At 39.4% G+C, this 17,824-nt stretch overlaps 1 protein-coding gene across 1 annotated transcript; it reads left to right on the top strand.

Moving 5' to 3' along the window:
• Nucleotides 1-914: 914 nt before the first annotated feature.
• On the top strand, nt 915-17,561 carry LOC128740603 (uncharacterized). The gene is made up of 19 exons (XM_053836163.1): nt 915-1,051; nt 1,125-1,184; nt 1,250-1,451; nt 1,508-1,675; nt 1,765-1,859; nt 1,924-2,081; nt 2,140-2,323; nt 2,378-2,633; nt 2,690-2,946; nt 3,000-3,610; nt 3,680-4,001; nt 4,061-4,351; nt 16,053-16,112; nt 16,179-16,380; nt 16,440-16,607; nt 16,691-16,785; nt 16,846-17,003; nt 17,060-17,243; nt 17,302-17,561. Exons 1-19 carry the CDS (start codon nt 1,003-1,005, stop codon nt 17,559-17,561), a joined length of 3,780 nt encoding a protein of 1,259 aa, XP_053692138.1. The 5' UTR covers nt 915-1,002.
• The last annotated feature ends 263 nt before the right edge of the window (nt 17,562-17,824 follow it).

Genomic DNA, 17,824 nt, shown 5'->3' with positions numbered 1-17,824 from the left:
CTATAGTCTTCATTAAAAATATTTATTGATGTAAGCCTAAATTGGAAGATTTGGAAGATAAAGGCTTTCTGGACAAACGACGCGGCTGATCAAAACTATTCTAGAAAGAGCTACGTGCATCTTTTGGGAGCACTCTCGAGTCTTTTCTAATTTCGCCGGGGGTGCGGCAAGGGGATGGATTGTATGTTATTTAACATTGATGTGATCCGGCGAAACGTGTCGCTCAGTTAACTTCGGGGCACGATGCTGGCCTAACAAGCCTATCGTCGTATTCACTTCTGTTACAGAGTCAGTAGGACTATTGCACTAATTGCGTAATTATCCTTTACTGTAATAACTGACTGCAAAGTCTGCTGATGAAGAAAGGTCAAGTATCCATCGGACGTTTGTGCCCTTGGCTTTGCTTTGCTTTGCCCATGGTCGTGAAGTTTCTTCACCCTTGATGCTTTCAAATGAGCGATTTACCCTGGATGGTAAGTGTAAGTTCGTTATTGAGACTATATCGAAAATAATATATGTACTACTCTTCTTTTTGTGTTGCTAACGATGACACTAACGTATCACCAAAATTTACTTGCCATCGATTCATCAACTTGTAAGAAATCGTATCTTATTTTTGTAATTATTTTCAAAAATAAGCAGCTAGCAGTTAACTTAGCGGTACTTTAATTTATCTAAAGTCTAACGGAAGCGCTAACACATTTGAAACCTAATAAACGCACTATTCATTAGCTAAACTGTTTGCGGGTAGGTGATTGGCGGTATCCAGCTCTGAGAGTTTAGTAAAACACTACAGCGTGAGAACCCGAGGACTAACGTTTGATTCATCATCTCTCAAGTTGCACTTGCAGCAGTCGTAATCAGGCTGCTGTAGTTGCAGCTACTAATGATAGTTTCACACGATCTGTTCGAAGCAAAGCAGCAGTTCATTCAGCAGCAGCTTTATCGATTGTATTATTCAACTAATAAGGTTATTTCTAATCTGTTCCTTTAGTCTTTATTATGCGTTTTGCTAAGTACTTAGTGATTTTATGGTGTAGTATTAACTGCGGTGAGTAAAGTTGTTCGTTTAGTTTAAAATTTGATGTTAAAATAAATATCTAATGAAGCTGCTTATATTTTAGGTCATGGACAGGAGCCTTCTTCACCTTTGATGCTCTCTAATGAGCGCGTTACATTGGATGGTACCCTTTTGGCCTTAGGAATAAAGCAATTTTGCATAATCTGTTCTTGAAATATTTTTTTCTAGATTGCCATCTTCGGTTCCACAAACTAGTAGCCTACCCTCTCCCCAAACCTGCTTTTGGCCACCCAGCCCGGCTGAAGGAATTCGCTCACATCGGAGCAGTTGGCTGGACACTGCCAAATGGTACCGTGTCGTGGAAATGTGGAGGAACCTTAATCTGGGATAATTTTGTTTTGACAGCTGCCCATTGCGCAGTAGATTTGAGGTGTTGTTATTGCCTTAGTCATATGGAATTGGTAATCATGCTTAGTATTTTCTTAGTGGTAAGCGACCTGACGTAATTAGGTTCGGTGATCTCAATATCTATAGTTCCGATGACGATGAGTATGCCCAACAGCTTAACATTATTGATGTGATAAGACATCCTGACCATCGATACGTAGCACAGTATCACGATATTGCGCTGTTGAAACTGGAGAAAAACGTTACGTAGGTATTGGTGATTGATTCTGCGTTGAACAATCAATTTTCAACTTAGTGATATGATATGAAGTGAATCAATTTTCATAACTTCGCAGATTGCATGACACGGTTGTTCCAGCTTGTCTTTGGACTGACCGGGAAGTTAGATTCAAAACGTTAGAGGCTGCTGGCTGGGGTAAAACAGGCTTTGGTTTGTAAAAATAAATGTTAAAGGTACATAGTATGTTATTAAATAATAATTCATTTTACTCTAGCTGAAGAGCAAACTCCGGTGCTGCTCAAAGTAAGTCTCAAGCCGATAGACAATGAAGAATGTAGTAAAATTTATACTAATGACACAAATCGCAAATTGCGGCTAGGCCTTCAGGATCATCACATCTGCGCTGTTGATGAAAAAATGGATACATGTGAGGTAAGTGTTTCGCTGAGTAACCTGCAAGGTATCATTAATATGTTCGATACTTTCGCAGGGTGACTCGGGAGGTCCACTTCAAATCAAGTTGATGCACAACGGAAGAGTAACACCGTTTTTGGTCGGCGTGACATCGTTCGGGACGATTTGCGGAACCTCGTCTCCCGGTGTATACACAAAGGTAGCTTCTTACCAAGACTGGATTGTTGATACGATGCGAAGCCATGGGGCATTCGTCAATGGTTAGGATTCAAGCTGTTTTATCCAGAAGGATACTCAATGATTCCGTGTTTCAGAGACAACCTACAATGCAACGTTTTGTGCACTACGATACGTACATTTTCGTGAATATGAGGATGCTGTCATTACTAGTAGAACTGATACCTACGTTTTGACGGACACAAGTTTACGGCATATGCAAGAGGTTGAACGTCTTCCATCGTACATGGTGAAGCTTGCATGGCGTACTGGTGCTGGACGTGAGGATTGCTACGGTGCTATAATTGATGAAACTTCTGTTTTGACGTTAGCGCAATGTGTTTATTACAATCGGTGAGTTTAGTTCACTGAATCAATTTTGATTCAATTCCAAATAACATAAATTTTAGGGAACCTGTTAGTCATATTTTATATTTAGGGGATAAAGAGATGAATGTGTCTAAGTTTGACATTCATCCTGAATACATCCCAGAATCTGGATACAACAATATTGCTATTTTGCATACGAAACACTTTCTGGATATTCATCAAATTCAGCCTGCTTGCATTTGGCACGAACAGAAGATACCGTTCGATGAGGTGCATATTTTTGGATCTGGTAGAGAAGATATTAACACCTTCTGGCCGGAATCACGGAAATTGATTGGTAAAATACCTGCTTTCAACAAACGCGAGGCACTAATTGATTGACATTTTCAGATCCCACGATAACATTTCTCAGACCACGGTTATTCGTTCAAAATTCAACTGCCTGTGCTATACCCAATCGATTTGAATCCAAACTCGAAACTGGGTTGAAACGAGAGCATGTTTGTGTTGGAAAAGATTTCTTTCTAGTGCCAAAGTCCTGTGACCTGTTGGTTGGTGGTAGCATTGATGGATCTGTATGGCGTGAAGGTAACGATTATCCTACAACATTCGGATTAGTTCAGTTTGGGAGGGACTGTGGATTCGGGGAACATTCCGTTGCAACCGGATTTGCAAATCACATTGACTGGCTGAAGTCTCTACTGTTGTCTGATCATACCGAAAAGGGTGGGACGTTTCATTTTCTGGATGATGACCTGCACGAAGGTGATACATGTACAAGTGACGATAATGGAAAAGCGGGACTTTGCGTTGCTGTTTCGAAATGTCCACGACAGTGGAAGAAATTTCTATCCACAGGAAATGCCCAATTTTGCTCTACCAGCTCAGTGATTTGTTGCCCTCATGATGCCATGGATGGTGTGTCTGATACTCATCCTGCAATAGCTTCTTGTCCGAATGTTGTACGGAACATCAAGTCAAAGAAGCCAGGAGGATCATTGGTACTAATTTTTAAATGGTTTTGCGTAAACTCACGTAAATAATGCATTAATGTTTTGCAAAATATACAGGTTCTCGTAGGCTGGTTTGAAGAAGATTTCATCAGGTTCAAATGTTTGGGTACTATATTAACAAGAAACGTGGTATTAACTACTGCGAGTTGTTTCGGAAAAGTTAAACCAGATGTCATAAAGCTTATTTCCAACGAAACGGATTCAGTGTTGCAGGTAAAAGCTACTCTCAAGCATAACGCATACAATGCAGTCGACAATAGCAATGACATCGGGATCATATGGTTGACAGACAGGCTTCAATGGAATTCAGATGTGTATCCCTCGTGTCTGTGGACAAACAGAACTCACACTCCTTTAGTGATGGACATGGTTTTGCCGGGTAAGTGAGGTCAATATGAGTCAAATGTATTTTGTAATAATTGTTGTTTTTCATAATAGTCAAATTCGATCATGTGGGTTACGTACGTGTACTTGCGATGTACAACTCGGACTGCCAGAGAACTAACAGCTATAAGTTACCTGAAAGTCAGCTTTGCGTGCGTGACCCTTTCGAGAAACCCACTTGCTTGGATCCGTTCAGTGCATTGCTCTGGGTACGGGGTGATGGGGTAGCATTTACGGTTGGCTTGTCTACTATTTTGCCTGATTGTAACGAGCGGGATTATATGATATTTACCAGATTTTCAGCTTACTCACAATGGATTGGAGATGCCCTTCGGGATGCTGTGTAACGCACATCGGTGGAGCAACGAACAATAAATGAATGTAACGAATGTAGTGATTTGTAACTTAGAAATTTGAAAACGAAACTTCAAACTACACATTGTCATACATTAGGTTCATATCTTAGGCAAGGCACAAATCTGCCACATGATTATGGTGAGCGTGCCGCTGGAGCCACAAACACTGATAGGTTTCCACTTAGTTACCGATAAAACACTTCTCTTGAGACTTCACCTTCTTCTCTCAACACTTTTGTGGCACATACTAGCAGAGCAATTTTAAGCGGATTGATGATGCTGGATGTTTCATAACTTCAGAAGAAATATGAAAAATTCACGATTTCTGGGTACGCTTTTTGGGAACTCATGTGGGCAATTTTAATTTTGAGAAAAAATACACAATAGAAAGAGCAGACAATTTTTTCAATCATTTTCGATGATTCTCTCAATGGTTTAGTAAAGCAACAATGTGTTTCAATGTTACTTCCTTTGACAACACTGTTTCGTGTCCATACACGGGGGCAAGCTTATTCGGAATTCTGCGGCGATAAATAATAGTGCCAGGGGGAAAGTTTGCAATTCATCAGTCTGCAATTCATTAATCTGCTAAGAATGCTGCGGTGCTCAGCACTGCTTAATAAAGCATCTTGGTGATTAAAATGCGTTCCGGGTGATTAAAATTAGTTCCAGTACTTCAACTTTTAATGCAAGAAATCAGAAGTTTAGCTTAATAATAGTGACTTTCAGTGGTATTAACTAAAGTTAACAGGTAGGTATGCTGATATTACTCACTTAGTCAGCCCTACAACAAGGTAAAACCATCAGTGGTCCGCTTACACTGCTTAAAATAGGTTCCCTATACTCTACTTATCGTTGGAACTCATATGTTGGGTTGTAGCCCATTGCTCCTACTTTTTTGCCGAATACGACTCATCACGTTTTGCACCGGTTGTTTTACAATTTATTAGGCAGCCAAATTCAATTCTTTTTTGTATGGATATCATCACTGCAACCAGCATTTCGATCTATTGTGATCTCTTCCAGGAATGTTCCGTGCTTCGTTATTTTTGCTGTATCGCTCTGTAGAGTGAGTGAACTGCCTATTTATTACCCGTGCTTAAGTATCGGTGTTTTCATCCTTTTTTCCTTCTGCGTTTCTTACTACTTTTCAACCAATCTGGCTCTAGAGCCAGAAAATGCGGAGACTAGTTACAATTTGCCCTTGGACAAGAGACGTCATTCGCACCTCGAGCAAATATCATTTTTATAACCAGTTCCGGCTAGAGGCTACATGGTCGGTAAAGCAGAGATCAGCACAAAGTGAGGGTGTGTATGTGTTTCTTACTACTTCTGCAATACCAATCCCGTTCCTGGAACCAGGGAGTGGAGCAAGCCCTTTTTTACCTTTGAACGAAAGGCTTTATTCGCATCTCAAGCAAGTACCACTCTTATAACATGCCCTGGCGAGAGGCTTCATTGTTAGTAAATGCAGAATTTAGTAGGAAGGATGTGGAGGGGCCTGCGAATAAACCCATGCTAAAGTCACTCAACATAGAAAGGCCTGATTCTACTAAGATTCGAACCCACGACCACTCGCTTGTCAAGACAGACTCGGTAACCTTGCGGCTACAGCCCACCCTAGCCAAATTCCATTTTGTCGTCGATTCCTTCTCATTGCTTACAGTTCAACCCTGCTTTTCCAGTTTTCTCTTCACAATCGACCAGTATGCTTCAATCGGTTTGTGTTTTAGTTGCTAGAGTATTGGCTGGATTTTACTCCTTAGAAGCCACAGTGACGCCATTGTCGTTGTACCACAGATTAATCGAACTTGAATAGTGGACATAGCAAACTGTGTCTGAACTCTACTAGAAGAGAGACTAGCAACCTCAGGCTGCTCCAATTTTGGCAGCAAACTCTGTTAATGGCACTCCTCTCGATAAAATTGCTGGTTTATAGTCATGGCAATCCACACAAGCAGCTTGCTTACCAAAGGGGAACTTTTTTGGAGCTTCAATCTGACGTTTGTGGTTAGTTTTTGTGTAGCCGATCATACGAGATATAAAATGTGATCATACGAAACATCTTTTTAGTCTCCAGATTTTGTTTCACATTACCGTTTGGTGCGACCTGCACCTTGAAACTTCTCAAACCATCCTTCTTGTTTGCTTTCTGGACTGGAAGGCTGTGAGACTTTTGTCATTTTCGCCACGTCTTACGATGGCAATTTCTGGTTCTGTTTGAACAGACCTACCACTTTCGGATGAGTTTTGGTATTAAATGCTTTGTTGTTTGTTCATTGAACTGCTTCGGAACATCACACACTGTTGATTTGATATGGTAGCTCAACAGTTCAGTCAACTGAAGTACGCGTAAATAGTTTTCATTGTACTCGTATAGAATCGATTCGTAATGCGCTTGTGTCAAGCATCTTGTACCCTAGGCCCATGGTTCGAATTAGGTTATAATTGGCCTACATTTGCCGCTTAGTTGGTTTCGAGGTTAGATGCTGGTCTAACAAGCCAGTCGTCGTATGTTCGAATCTCGACTAGGCGGTGTTGCTAGATAGAGTCAGTAAAATCGTTGCACTAGCCCCGTAACTGTCCTGTACTCCAACAGCCGGCTGCGACGTCTGTCGATAAAGAAGGGTCAAGTTTTGAAGGACGTTTATACCTATGGTGTTACTTTTTTAGTCAATCTGTCATTCAAATTATATAATAACGACTTATCCGTACTTTATCTGTTCTTAACAGGATGTTTATACCCATGGCTTCGCTTTTTTATACCTTGATTCGATCCGTACAATCCTCAGCTTAGGTGAAGAGGAACGTTATACAAACTAAATATGCTTTGCTTTGCTTCAATGACTCTTCCTTACCTAATTTTCCGCTATTTCTCCTTAACGCATTGCCTACCCTGAGATACTGTAAACTCTTTTGTTTCATTACTTTCTTTTATCGTTCCCTTCGTTGATTGTAAAAAACCACCGTTATTAAACAATTAATTAAATTGCCGGACCTCATTACAAAGGTTGGTCTATTGGGAACTTGGGTTTCTTATGATTTAAAGCCAAGGAACGGTGATGAAAAAGGGACTCATTATAACAATTCGAAGAAAACTTAGTCATGGAGATCCCCCGGTAATGCTGTGACGAGCACTGTTAAAATCTACTGAAATGGAAAGTCTTATCCTACTCACCATGTTCCCCAGATGTTGTCCGATTATAACCTGTTCCGTTCGACGGCATATGATCCGCTCATATGACCAAATCAATAATTCTACAGTAACAGTATTCCAGTTCTACCAGCGAATGGGAGAAGTCGTAGCTAGCTATGAATATTATTTTAAATGATTTATTTGAAACCAGCGAGAACTTAGCTGCGCACACAATACGTACCATTCTAGAATGGTTAGATCAAAGTAATAAAACTAGTAGAGTCAATCTGTCACCGCGCAGTTAGCTCCGGGTTACGATGCTGGCCTAACAAGCCAGTCGTCGTATGTTGGAATCTCGACCGGGCGGTGCCGCTACAGAGTCAATAGGATCTTTGCACGAGCCCCGTAATTTTCCTGTACGCTAATAGTCGGGTGCGAAGTCTGTCGATGAAGAAGGGTCAAGTTCTGAAGGACGTTTATACCCATGACTTTGCTTCTTTTAGTCAATCTGCCATTCATCTATACCTATAAAAAAGGATTTCTGTCTGTCTGTTCGTATGTTTCTTATAGAATCGAAAACTACTGAACCAATCGGCGTGAAAATTTGCATGTAGAGATTTTTGGGGCCAGGAAAGGTTTTAGTGATGTTAGAGACCCCTCCCCCCACTAAGAGGGGGGGCTCCCATACAAATGAAACACAAATTTCTGCATAACTCGAGAACTAATTAAGCAAATAGAACAAAATTTGGCATGTGGGTGTTTTCGGTGACAAGAATTTATTCTATGGTAAATTGAGACCCCTCCACTCTTTATAAGGGGAATTATAACTCCTCTCCCTTTTAAGAGGGGGGGGGGGGGCTTCCATACAAATTTCCTCATAACTCGAGAACTAATCAAGGAAATGGAACCAAATTTAGCATGTGAAGGTTTTCGAAGGCAAGAAAATTTTCTATGGTGAATTAGGACCCCTCCCCACTTTAAGAGGGGGGCTCCTGTACAAATGAAATACAAATTTCCTCATAACTCGAGAACTAATCAAGCAAATGGAACCAAATTTGGCATGAGTGTGTTTTTGGAGACAAAATTTTTTTCTATGATGAATTGGGACCCCTCCCCACTTTAGGAGGGGGGCTCCTATACAAACGAAATACAAATTTCCTCATAACTCGAGAACTAATCAAGCAAATGGAACCAAATTTGGCATGTAGGTGTTTTTGGAGGCAAGAATTTTTTTCTATAATGAATCAGGACCCCTCCCCACTTTAGGAGGGGGGATCATTTACGAATGAAATACAAATTTCCTCATAACTCGAAAACTAATCAAGCAAATAGAACCAAATTTGGCATGTGCAGGTTTTTGAATGCAAAAACATTTTCTATGGTGAATTAGGACCCCTCCCCACTTCAAGAGGGGGCTTCTACACAAATGAAATACAAATTTCTTCATAATTCGAGAACTAATCAAGCAAATGGAACCATATTTAGCACGTGGGTGTTTTTGGAGGCAACCATTTTTTCCATGATGAATTAGGACTTCTTACCTTTAAAGGAGGGGGGGGGCTCCCATACAAATAAAATACAAATTTCCTCATAACTCTTGAACTAATCAAGCAAATGGAACCAAATTTAGCATGTGGATGTTTTTGTAGGCAAGAATATTTTCTATCGTGAGTTAGGACCCCTCCCCACTTTAGGAGGGGGGGCTTCTATACAAATGAAAAACAAATTTCCTCATAACTCAAGAACTAAACAAGCAAATGGAACCAAATTTGACATGTAAGTGGTTTTGGAGGCAAGTTTTTTTCTATGGTGAATTGAGAACCCTCTCCTCTTTAGAAAGCGAGTTATGACCCATCTCCCCTTTAAGAGGGGGGGCTCCCATACAAATAAAACACAAATTTCCTTATAATTGAGTACTAATCAAGCCAATGGAACCAAATTTAGCATGCAGGAGATTTTTGAGTCTTGAATTTATTTTATGATAGTTGGAGACCCCTGTGGTAGGGGAATATGGACTCTCATACAAATAAAACAGAAATTTTTGCGAAACTCGAAAACTAATCGAACTCGAGAAATTCGAGACTCTTCCATAAAACATTAGTCAATAACAAGACCACAAAAACTATCTATAGTAATACTAGATCATTCAGGACGAGACGGCCGCGAGTGTTGCCGGCGACCTGCCGTCGGAAGCGCCGCCCACTGTGGGGAGGCAACTCCCCACAGAAATCACTACTGTCTAGGTTTATTTATTTTCCTAGGTCCACCTGGGTTTCCTGGAACGAGCGACAGCGAGTAAGGAGAGGATCGCGAAATGGTACTTTCCACAAAAAAGTTTTCCGTGAAATGGTACATTCCGCTTAAGGTTTTTCGCAAAATGATATTCGGCGTAATGTTGTACAATCATGGCGAATATTACTATCCGCTTTCTAGCTATGCAATGAGGGGACAGGGGAGTTGTTTTCTACTTTACGGTGAGGAAAAATCGCAAATTTGTATATTAAACTACCCATTCCAGGTAACTAATAAGCCTTAACGTAAGCAGCAAATCAGCGTATCTGGTATTTTATACTGCACGTTATTGTATGTTAGCTTTTTGACTGCATAGGTGTTGTAAATTGGCATTCAAAATTGTATTCAAATTCTTCGTGTCGGTAATTAGCTGTAAATTAGCATTGTCTGCACTATAAGAAGGTTATCAGTAAAGTAGCTCTATATTTTGCCAAAATAGCATTTAAGTAGCATTTAAGGCGACTTAAATGCTTATTGGCCTATATTTGAATAGCATTGGTGATGCTTATTGGTTACCTGAGATGCTTTCATAGTTACGTAACTGCCAAAATTAATTATCTAAGGTTGAAATCCTCAGAAACTTGCAAAACTCGAGATTGTGACAAAGATCATCCTAGATTCATGATTTATGTACAACACAGGTTAATTTGTGGCAATACGAAGTTTGTCGGGTCAGCTAGTATTATATAATAACGATTTATCCGTACTTTATCTGTAAAAATAGATGGTCATGGATGACACTTTACGAACTACTCAGACGTACCACAAGGAAATAATCTGGAACCATCATTACTTTTTATTATCTTTCAACAACATCTGTAATGTAATATCATCAGGCTGTTTTTTAAACTTATGCTGACGATCTATAGCTTTAAATAATACAGCGACATCTGAATGACCTTGGTGATTGCAGTGCTCGAAAATTGCCGTTCAGAAGAGTGACAAACTGCTTGGTTGTTTCTTTTTTGAACAGAAAGAATCCAATTCACTGGAATTATATTATGTCTAGCGAACGGCTCTGGAGATTAATACCCCAGAATACTTCTGGATGATGCAATATCTTTCGGGCATCATTATTCCCATATCATTTCAAAAGCGTTTAGAAATTTGGTTTTTTAAAATTTCGAAGTACTTACGGATTCATATTGCTTACGAGCATTCAGCTGCCATTTGGTACCTATATACAGCCTATGCTTGCTTAAAGAGAACCAAAGCTACATAAGGTTCCTTCACTATGCGTTGAAAAATCTGCCTTGGCGATACACAATGGATCTGCCACCATAATATGTAGAGCACTGCCGCTTATCTATACCTATAAATAAGGATTTCTGTCTGTCTGTCTGTCTGTCTGTCTGTCCGTATGTTCCTTATAGAATCGAAAACTACTGAACCAATCGGCATGAAAATATGCATGTAGAGGTTTTTTGGGGCCAGGAAAGGTTTTAGTGATGGTTAGAAACCCCTCCCCCCATTAAGAGGGGGGGCTCCGATACAAATGAAACACAAATTTCTCCATAACTCGACAACTAATCAAGCAAATAGAGCAAAATTTGGCATGTGGGTGTTTTCGGTGACAAGAATTTATTCTATGGTAAATTGAGACCCCTCCCCTCTTTATAAGGGGAATTATAACACCTCTCCTCTTTAAAAGGGGGGGCTTCCATACAAATTTCCTCAGAACTCGAGAACTAATCACGCAAATGGAACCAAATTTGGCATGTGAAGGTTTTCGAGGGCAATAATATTTTCTATAGTAAATTAGGACCCCTCCCCACTTTAAGAGGGGGGGCTCCTGTACCAAAGAAACACAATTTTCCTCATAACTCGAGAAGTAATTAAGCAAATGGAACCAAATTTGGCATGTGAGTGTTTTTGGAGACAAAAATTTTTTCTATGATGAATTGGGACCCCTACCCGTTTTAGGAGGGGGGGATCCTATACACATGAAATACAAATTTCCTCATAACTGAAGAACTAATCAAGCAAATGGAACAAAATTTAGCATGTGAAAAATTTCGAGGGCAAGAATATTTTCTATGGTGAATTAGGACCCCTCCCAACTTTAAGAGGGGGGGCTCCTATACAAACGAAATACAAATTACCTCATAACTCGAGAACTAATCAAGCAAATGGAACAAAATTTGGCATGTGGGTGTTTTTGGAGACATTATTTTTTTCTATGATGAATTGAAACCCCTCCCCACTTTAGGAAGGGGGGCTCCTATACAAAGGAAATGCAAATTTCCTCACAACTCGAGAATTAATCAAGCAAATGGAACCAAATTTGGCATGTGCCAGTTTTCTAGGACATGAATATATTCTATAGTGAATTAGAACCCCTCCCCACTTTAAGAGGGGGGGCTCCTATACAAACGAAATTCAAATTTCCTCATAACTCGAGAACTAATCAAGCAAATGGAACCAAATTTGGCATGTGAAAGTTTTCGAGCGCAAGAATATTTTCTATGGTGAATTGGGACCACTCCCAACTTTAAGAGGGGGGGGGGGGGCTCCTATACAAACGAAATACAAATTTCCTCATAACTCGAGAACTAATCACGCAAATGGAACCAAATTTGGCACGTGGGTGTTTTTGGAGACAAAAATTTTTTCTATGATGGATCGGGACCCCTACCTACTTTAGGAGGGGGGGCTCCTATACAAATGAAATTCAAATTTCCTCATAACTCGAGAACTAATCAAGCAAATAGAACCAAATTGGGCATGTGGAGGTTTTTGGAGGCAAAAATATTTTCTATGGTGAATTAGGACCCCTCCCAACTTTAAGAGGGGGTGCTTCTACACAAATGAAATACAAATTTCCTCATAATTCGAGAACTAATCAAGCAAATGGAACCATATTTGGCATGTGGGTGTTTTTGGAGGCAAGAATTTTTTCTATGATGAATTAGGACCCCTTACCTTTTTAAGAGGGGGGGGCTCTCATACAAACGAAATACAAATTTCCTCATAACTCTAGAACTAATCAAGCAAATGGAACCAAATTTATCATGTGGGTGTTTTTGTAGGCAAGAATATTTTCTATGGTATATTTTCTATGGATTTCCCAACTTTAAGAGGAGGGGGGGCTCCTATACAAATGAAAAACAAATTTCCTCATAACTCGAGAACTAATCAAGCAAATGGAACCAAATTTGACATGTAAGTGGTTTTGGACGCAAGATTTTTTTGTATGGTGAATTGAGACCCCTCTCTTCTTTAGAAAGCGAGTTATGGCCCATCTCCCCTTTAAGAGGGTGGGCTTCCATACAAATGAAATGCAAATTTCCTCTTATCGCGAGAACTAATCAATCGAATGGAACCAAATTTGGCATGTGGGAGTTTTAGATGGCAGAAGTTTTTTCTATGGTGAATTACGACCCCTTCCCCTTTTAAGAGGGGAGCTCCCATACAAATGAAATTCAAATTTCCTTATAACTTGAGAACTAATCAAGCAAATGGAACCAAATTTGGCATGTGGGAGATTTTGGAGTCTTGAATTTATTTTACGATAGTTAGAGACCTCTCACCCCTGTGGTAGGGGGATGTGGACTCTCATACAAATAAAACAGAAATTTTTGCGAAACTCAAAAACTAATCGAACTCGAGAAATTCGAGACTCTTCCATAAAACATTAGTCAATACAAGACCACAAAAACTATCTATAGTAACACTAGATCATTCAGGACGAGACGGTCGCGAGTGTTGCCGGTGACCCGCCGTCGGAAGCGCCGCCCACTGGGGGGCTTGCAAAACTCGAGATTGTGACAAAGATCATCCGAGATTCATGATTTATGTACAACACAGGTTAATTTGTGGCAATACGAAGTTTGTCGGGTCAGCTAGTTTGATATAAATACCCAGCAAACATTTTTGTTATATAACAGTTTATCAAGCGCTTGTTATAACTTACTGTATAACGGTAATTTGCTGTATAACGGTTGAATAAGCTACTATTAAAAAAAATGTTTGTTGAGTAACTTGACCTAGAGATAAGTTTTTCTGGGCAGTTGCCGATAGGCAAAATTAATTCTCTTTCTATTCTTTTACAAACTGATATCAACATTCCGCCAAGAATCCACAGATCATGGGATTTTTTGAGATTGCAATATCAGCGATACGATTACAGCAGAAACGAACCCGTAAGGTTTCATTTGCATTTTGACTTTTCTGTGTTCATTGATGATTCAAACATAAGTTAAAGAGATTATTCTAGTAGGAAAGATTTTTGTTATATGTTAATTTACAAGTAGTACATATAGAACGGTTTATGTATGATAGTCTCAAGGAGGTTTTTTCGCATCCATTTCATGAAATGAAACTAAAATAATATAAACAGCAACTACTGTTTTGCACAGTATGAAAAAATCGATTATAGGCATTGGTATTGTTCAAAAATATCCTGGGGAAAGCATGGGGAGAAAAAAACAAAATGAGGTATTAGATTACATAATAAAACGGGCGGCGGTAGTTTAGTTAGTAAAACATTCGGGTACCAACCGAAAGAACGTACGTGCGAACTCCACCTACCATGGCCCCGATATATTTTTGGTCTACAGCGAAACTTTTCAATTCATTTAATTATTCGCTCTTCGCATTAGGCATATTTCCTGCCTCCCTGACCAAATAGTTGACGTCATGACCGCGAATAGTCGTATACAAGTAAATAAAAAAGGAAAAGAGGTATTGTTCATTGAACGTGGGAAATAAACAGTCAACTTCACGTCATCAAACTAACGAATTGCAACTGCATTTAGCTATGCCAATATTTATAACTGCGTTTCGCACTGATTTATTCCCATGATACCTAGAATAATGGAAATACATGTATGCTAAAACTGGGAAAACGATCTACGCACGTCATATGTCTCTTATTATTATTCACAAGTACTAGCATATTTCAAACGGTCAACGGTTTTTCATTCATCATAATAACCTAATTTAAGAAATAATTATGAACACAGTTATTTAGTAAAACATCATTTTTTGAAGAATATACGGAAAGCTATAACTGCTAAATTATGGGTTATTTTTTAATTTGTTTAATTTTGGTTCAAAACGAGAAAACCGTAATTTAAAATACTGTTAAATTTTCTTAGTGATTTAAAACCACTAACTCACAGTTAATTGAGAAAATCCTTCCATGCAAGTAGAAAAGACTGAAGGAGTGTTTATCATTTTTTATGATTAGAGAGATTTTAGTGTTTATCTGATTTGCTTATTGTTTCATTCGTTATGACAACAATAAATATTTACGCTTAAGTCAAATACCTGTTGCCAAGGTGACGCACGCAACAAACTTACGAATGCACCACTCCCCTTTGTCTAAGTAACTAAGCTCTACCCTAGGTGTTTTCCCGCATTGTCGTAAGATAAATTGCAGTGCTACTGTACTGGAACTGTACGCAATGCAATTACACTGGTGCTGCCTGCCTAGGAAACTAGGTATCTACATTACTTTTCAACAATGACTAGGAGTATAGCAATTGAATCAGGAGAGACAAGCTTCATGCATTTGATCGGTTCATGCGCTGTAGATCAGTTCATTTGCATTATTAGTTTCAATCAGATCGCAGCCAGTAGCGGCAGTTGCATGCGATCACCTCAAATAGTGTTTCGGCAAATAATTTATAATTTTCTCGTTTCGTATTTATTATGAATTTGGATAAATACATAGTGATTTTATGGTATTTTATATATTATGGTCAGTAGAGTGGGTTCATTTGTTGCAGAATCCAATATATTATTTATTAGCAATGACTCAATGTCCTTCTTAGTCAGGAGTAAATGTGTTTTTGTGAAGAACGAACATTGGAACAACTGGGAAAAATGATATGCAAACTGTGAAAAATAATTAACTGTCCACGTGGAACACATTTACTCCCTACTGAACAGTACAAATTAACTTGACCAGTATAAGTCAATATCAAAAATAATAAAAAAGTTGGGACTCAATGTCATTACAGTAATGTTTTTTATGAAAAATGTCTAATAAAGTTGCTCGTTTTAGCTCATGGACAATACTATGACTATGGCCGAAACGGTACGTTTAATTTAAAATAGAAATTTAAATATCTGTAAACAACAGCAACTTTTTATTGAAAATGTCTGATAAAATTATTTATTCTAGCTTATGGACAATACGATGAGGAAGACTATGTTTTTGACGGTACGTTTCAACATATTAAATTAAAAAAATAGCAAAACAATTAATACTGAATCGATGTCATTGATATGTCAAAAATGATGTTGTGTGTTTCAGTTAATAGTGGAGACAACTCTACACTTTTGATGCTCCCAAATGAGCGCTTGAGTTTGGACGGTAAGTTCTTGAAGCTAACATTCAAACTGGTTAATAAAATATGACACTGATTTTTATACTTTGTAGATTGTCATCTTCGGTTTCACAGATTTTCGTTACATTCGGAGGCAGCACCTGCAAGCGCTGATCCCGCGCGGTTGAAGGAATTCGCCCACATCGGAGCAATTGGGTGGACACTGCCAAATGGTACTGTCTTGTGGAGTTGTGGAGGAACCTTAATCTGGAATAATTTCGTTCTAACAGCTGCCCATTGCGCTATAGATGATAGGTGCCGCTACCATCCTAGGGGGAATGGAATTACTAATTATGTTTGATGCAATTTCGTAGAGGTAAACGGCCCGATGTCATTCGGTTTGGAGATTTGAATATCTACAGCGCCGAGGACGATGAGTATGCTCAACAGTTTAAAATTATTGATGTGATAAGACATCCTAAGCATCGCTTTGTAGCACAATATCACGATATTGCGCTGATGAAACTGGAGAAAAATGTTAGGTAGGAATTTGATTTTTGGCGTAAGAAACGCTCTATAAATGTAGTTCAAGAAATAGGGTCGATCAATTTCCACAACTTTGCAGACTTCATGACACGGTAGTTCCAGCTTGTCTTTGGACCGACGAGGAAATCAGATTCAAAACGTTAGAAGCTGCCGGTTGGGGTCAAATTGGCTATGGTTCGTAATTAATGATGTTACCGGTGGTTGGCACTACGAAATGATATGTTTATTTTCTAGCCCAAGAGCAGACCCCGATTCTGCTAAAAGTGAGACTCAAGCCGATAGGCAACGAAGAATGCGGTAAAATTTACACAAATGAAACGAACCGCAAATTGCGGGATGGCCTTCAGGATCATCACACCTGCGCTGTTGACGAAAAAATGGATACATGTGAGGTACGTAATTGGCTATGTAGAGCATGGCTTTGCTTGGTTATGCACAAAATTTGCAGGGTGACTCAGGGGGTCCGCTTCAAGTCAAGCTGATGCACAACGGAAGGGTGACACCGTTCTTGGTCGGAATCACATCGTTTGGTACAATTTGCGGAACCTCGTCTCCCGGTGTATACACAAAGGTGGCTCCTTACCACGACTGGATTGTTGAAACAATGCGAAGCCACCGGGCTGTCGTCAATGGTTAGTATTTGAGCCGGTTGTTTCAGCTAGAATGATACTCAATGATTCCGTGTTTCAGAAAATACTTACAATGCTACATTTTGTGCACTACGGTATGTACATTTTCGTGAATACGAGGATGCCATCATTACTGCTAGAACTGATTCCTACGTTTTGACCGACACAACTTTGCACCACATGGAAGCAGCTGAAAGTCTTCCATCATACATGGTGAAGTTGGCATGGCGCTCTGGCGATGGTCATGATGATTGTTACGGTGCAATAATTGATGAAACTACCGTACTGACTTTGGCGCAATGTGTTTTTCACAATCGGTGAGTTTGGTTCATTGAATTTAGTCTGACTCAGTTGAAACAAACATAATTCTAGGAGTCCTGTTAGTCATATTATATATTTGGGGAATAGAGAGATGGACGTGTCCCATTTCCACATTCATCCAGAGTACAAGGAGGGTTCAGGATATAATAATATCGCAATTTTATCTTTGAAACATTTCCTGTATACTCAAGAAATCCAGCCTGCATGCATTTGGCACGGACAGAAGATACCATTCGGTGAAGTGCACATTTTTGGATCTGGCA

Source organism: Sabethes cyaneus, chromosome 3 (assembly GCF_943734655.1).
Source record: "Sabethes cyaneus chromosome 3, idSabCyanKW18_F2, whole genome shotgun sequence".
NCBI lineage: Eukaryota > Metazoa > Arthropoda > Insecta > Diptera > Culicidae > Sabethes > Sabethes cyaneus.
Note: the sequence above shows the minus strand (reverse complement) of the source record. Positions and strands in the feature narration are given on the sequence as shown.

Excerpts from the sequence above, each read along its gene's own strand:
- LOC128740603 (XM_053836163.1), top strand. The coding sequence starts at position 1,003 with ATGCGTTTTGCTAAGTACTTAGTGATTTTATGGTGTAGTATTAACTGC. Across the intron at positions 1,452-1,507 it reads CATTGCGCAGTAGATTTGAG|TGGTAAGCGACCTGACGTAA; the intron begins GTGTTGTTATTG and ends GTATTTTCTTAG. Across the intron at positions 1,676-1,764 it reads AAACTGGAGAAAAACGTTAC|ATTGCATGACACGGTTGTTC; the intron begins GTAGGTATTGGT and ends ATAACTTCGCAG.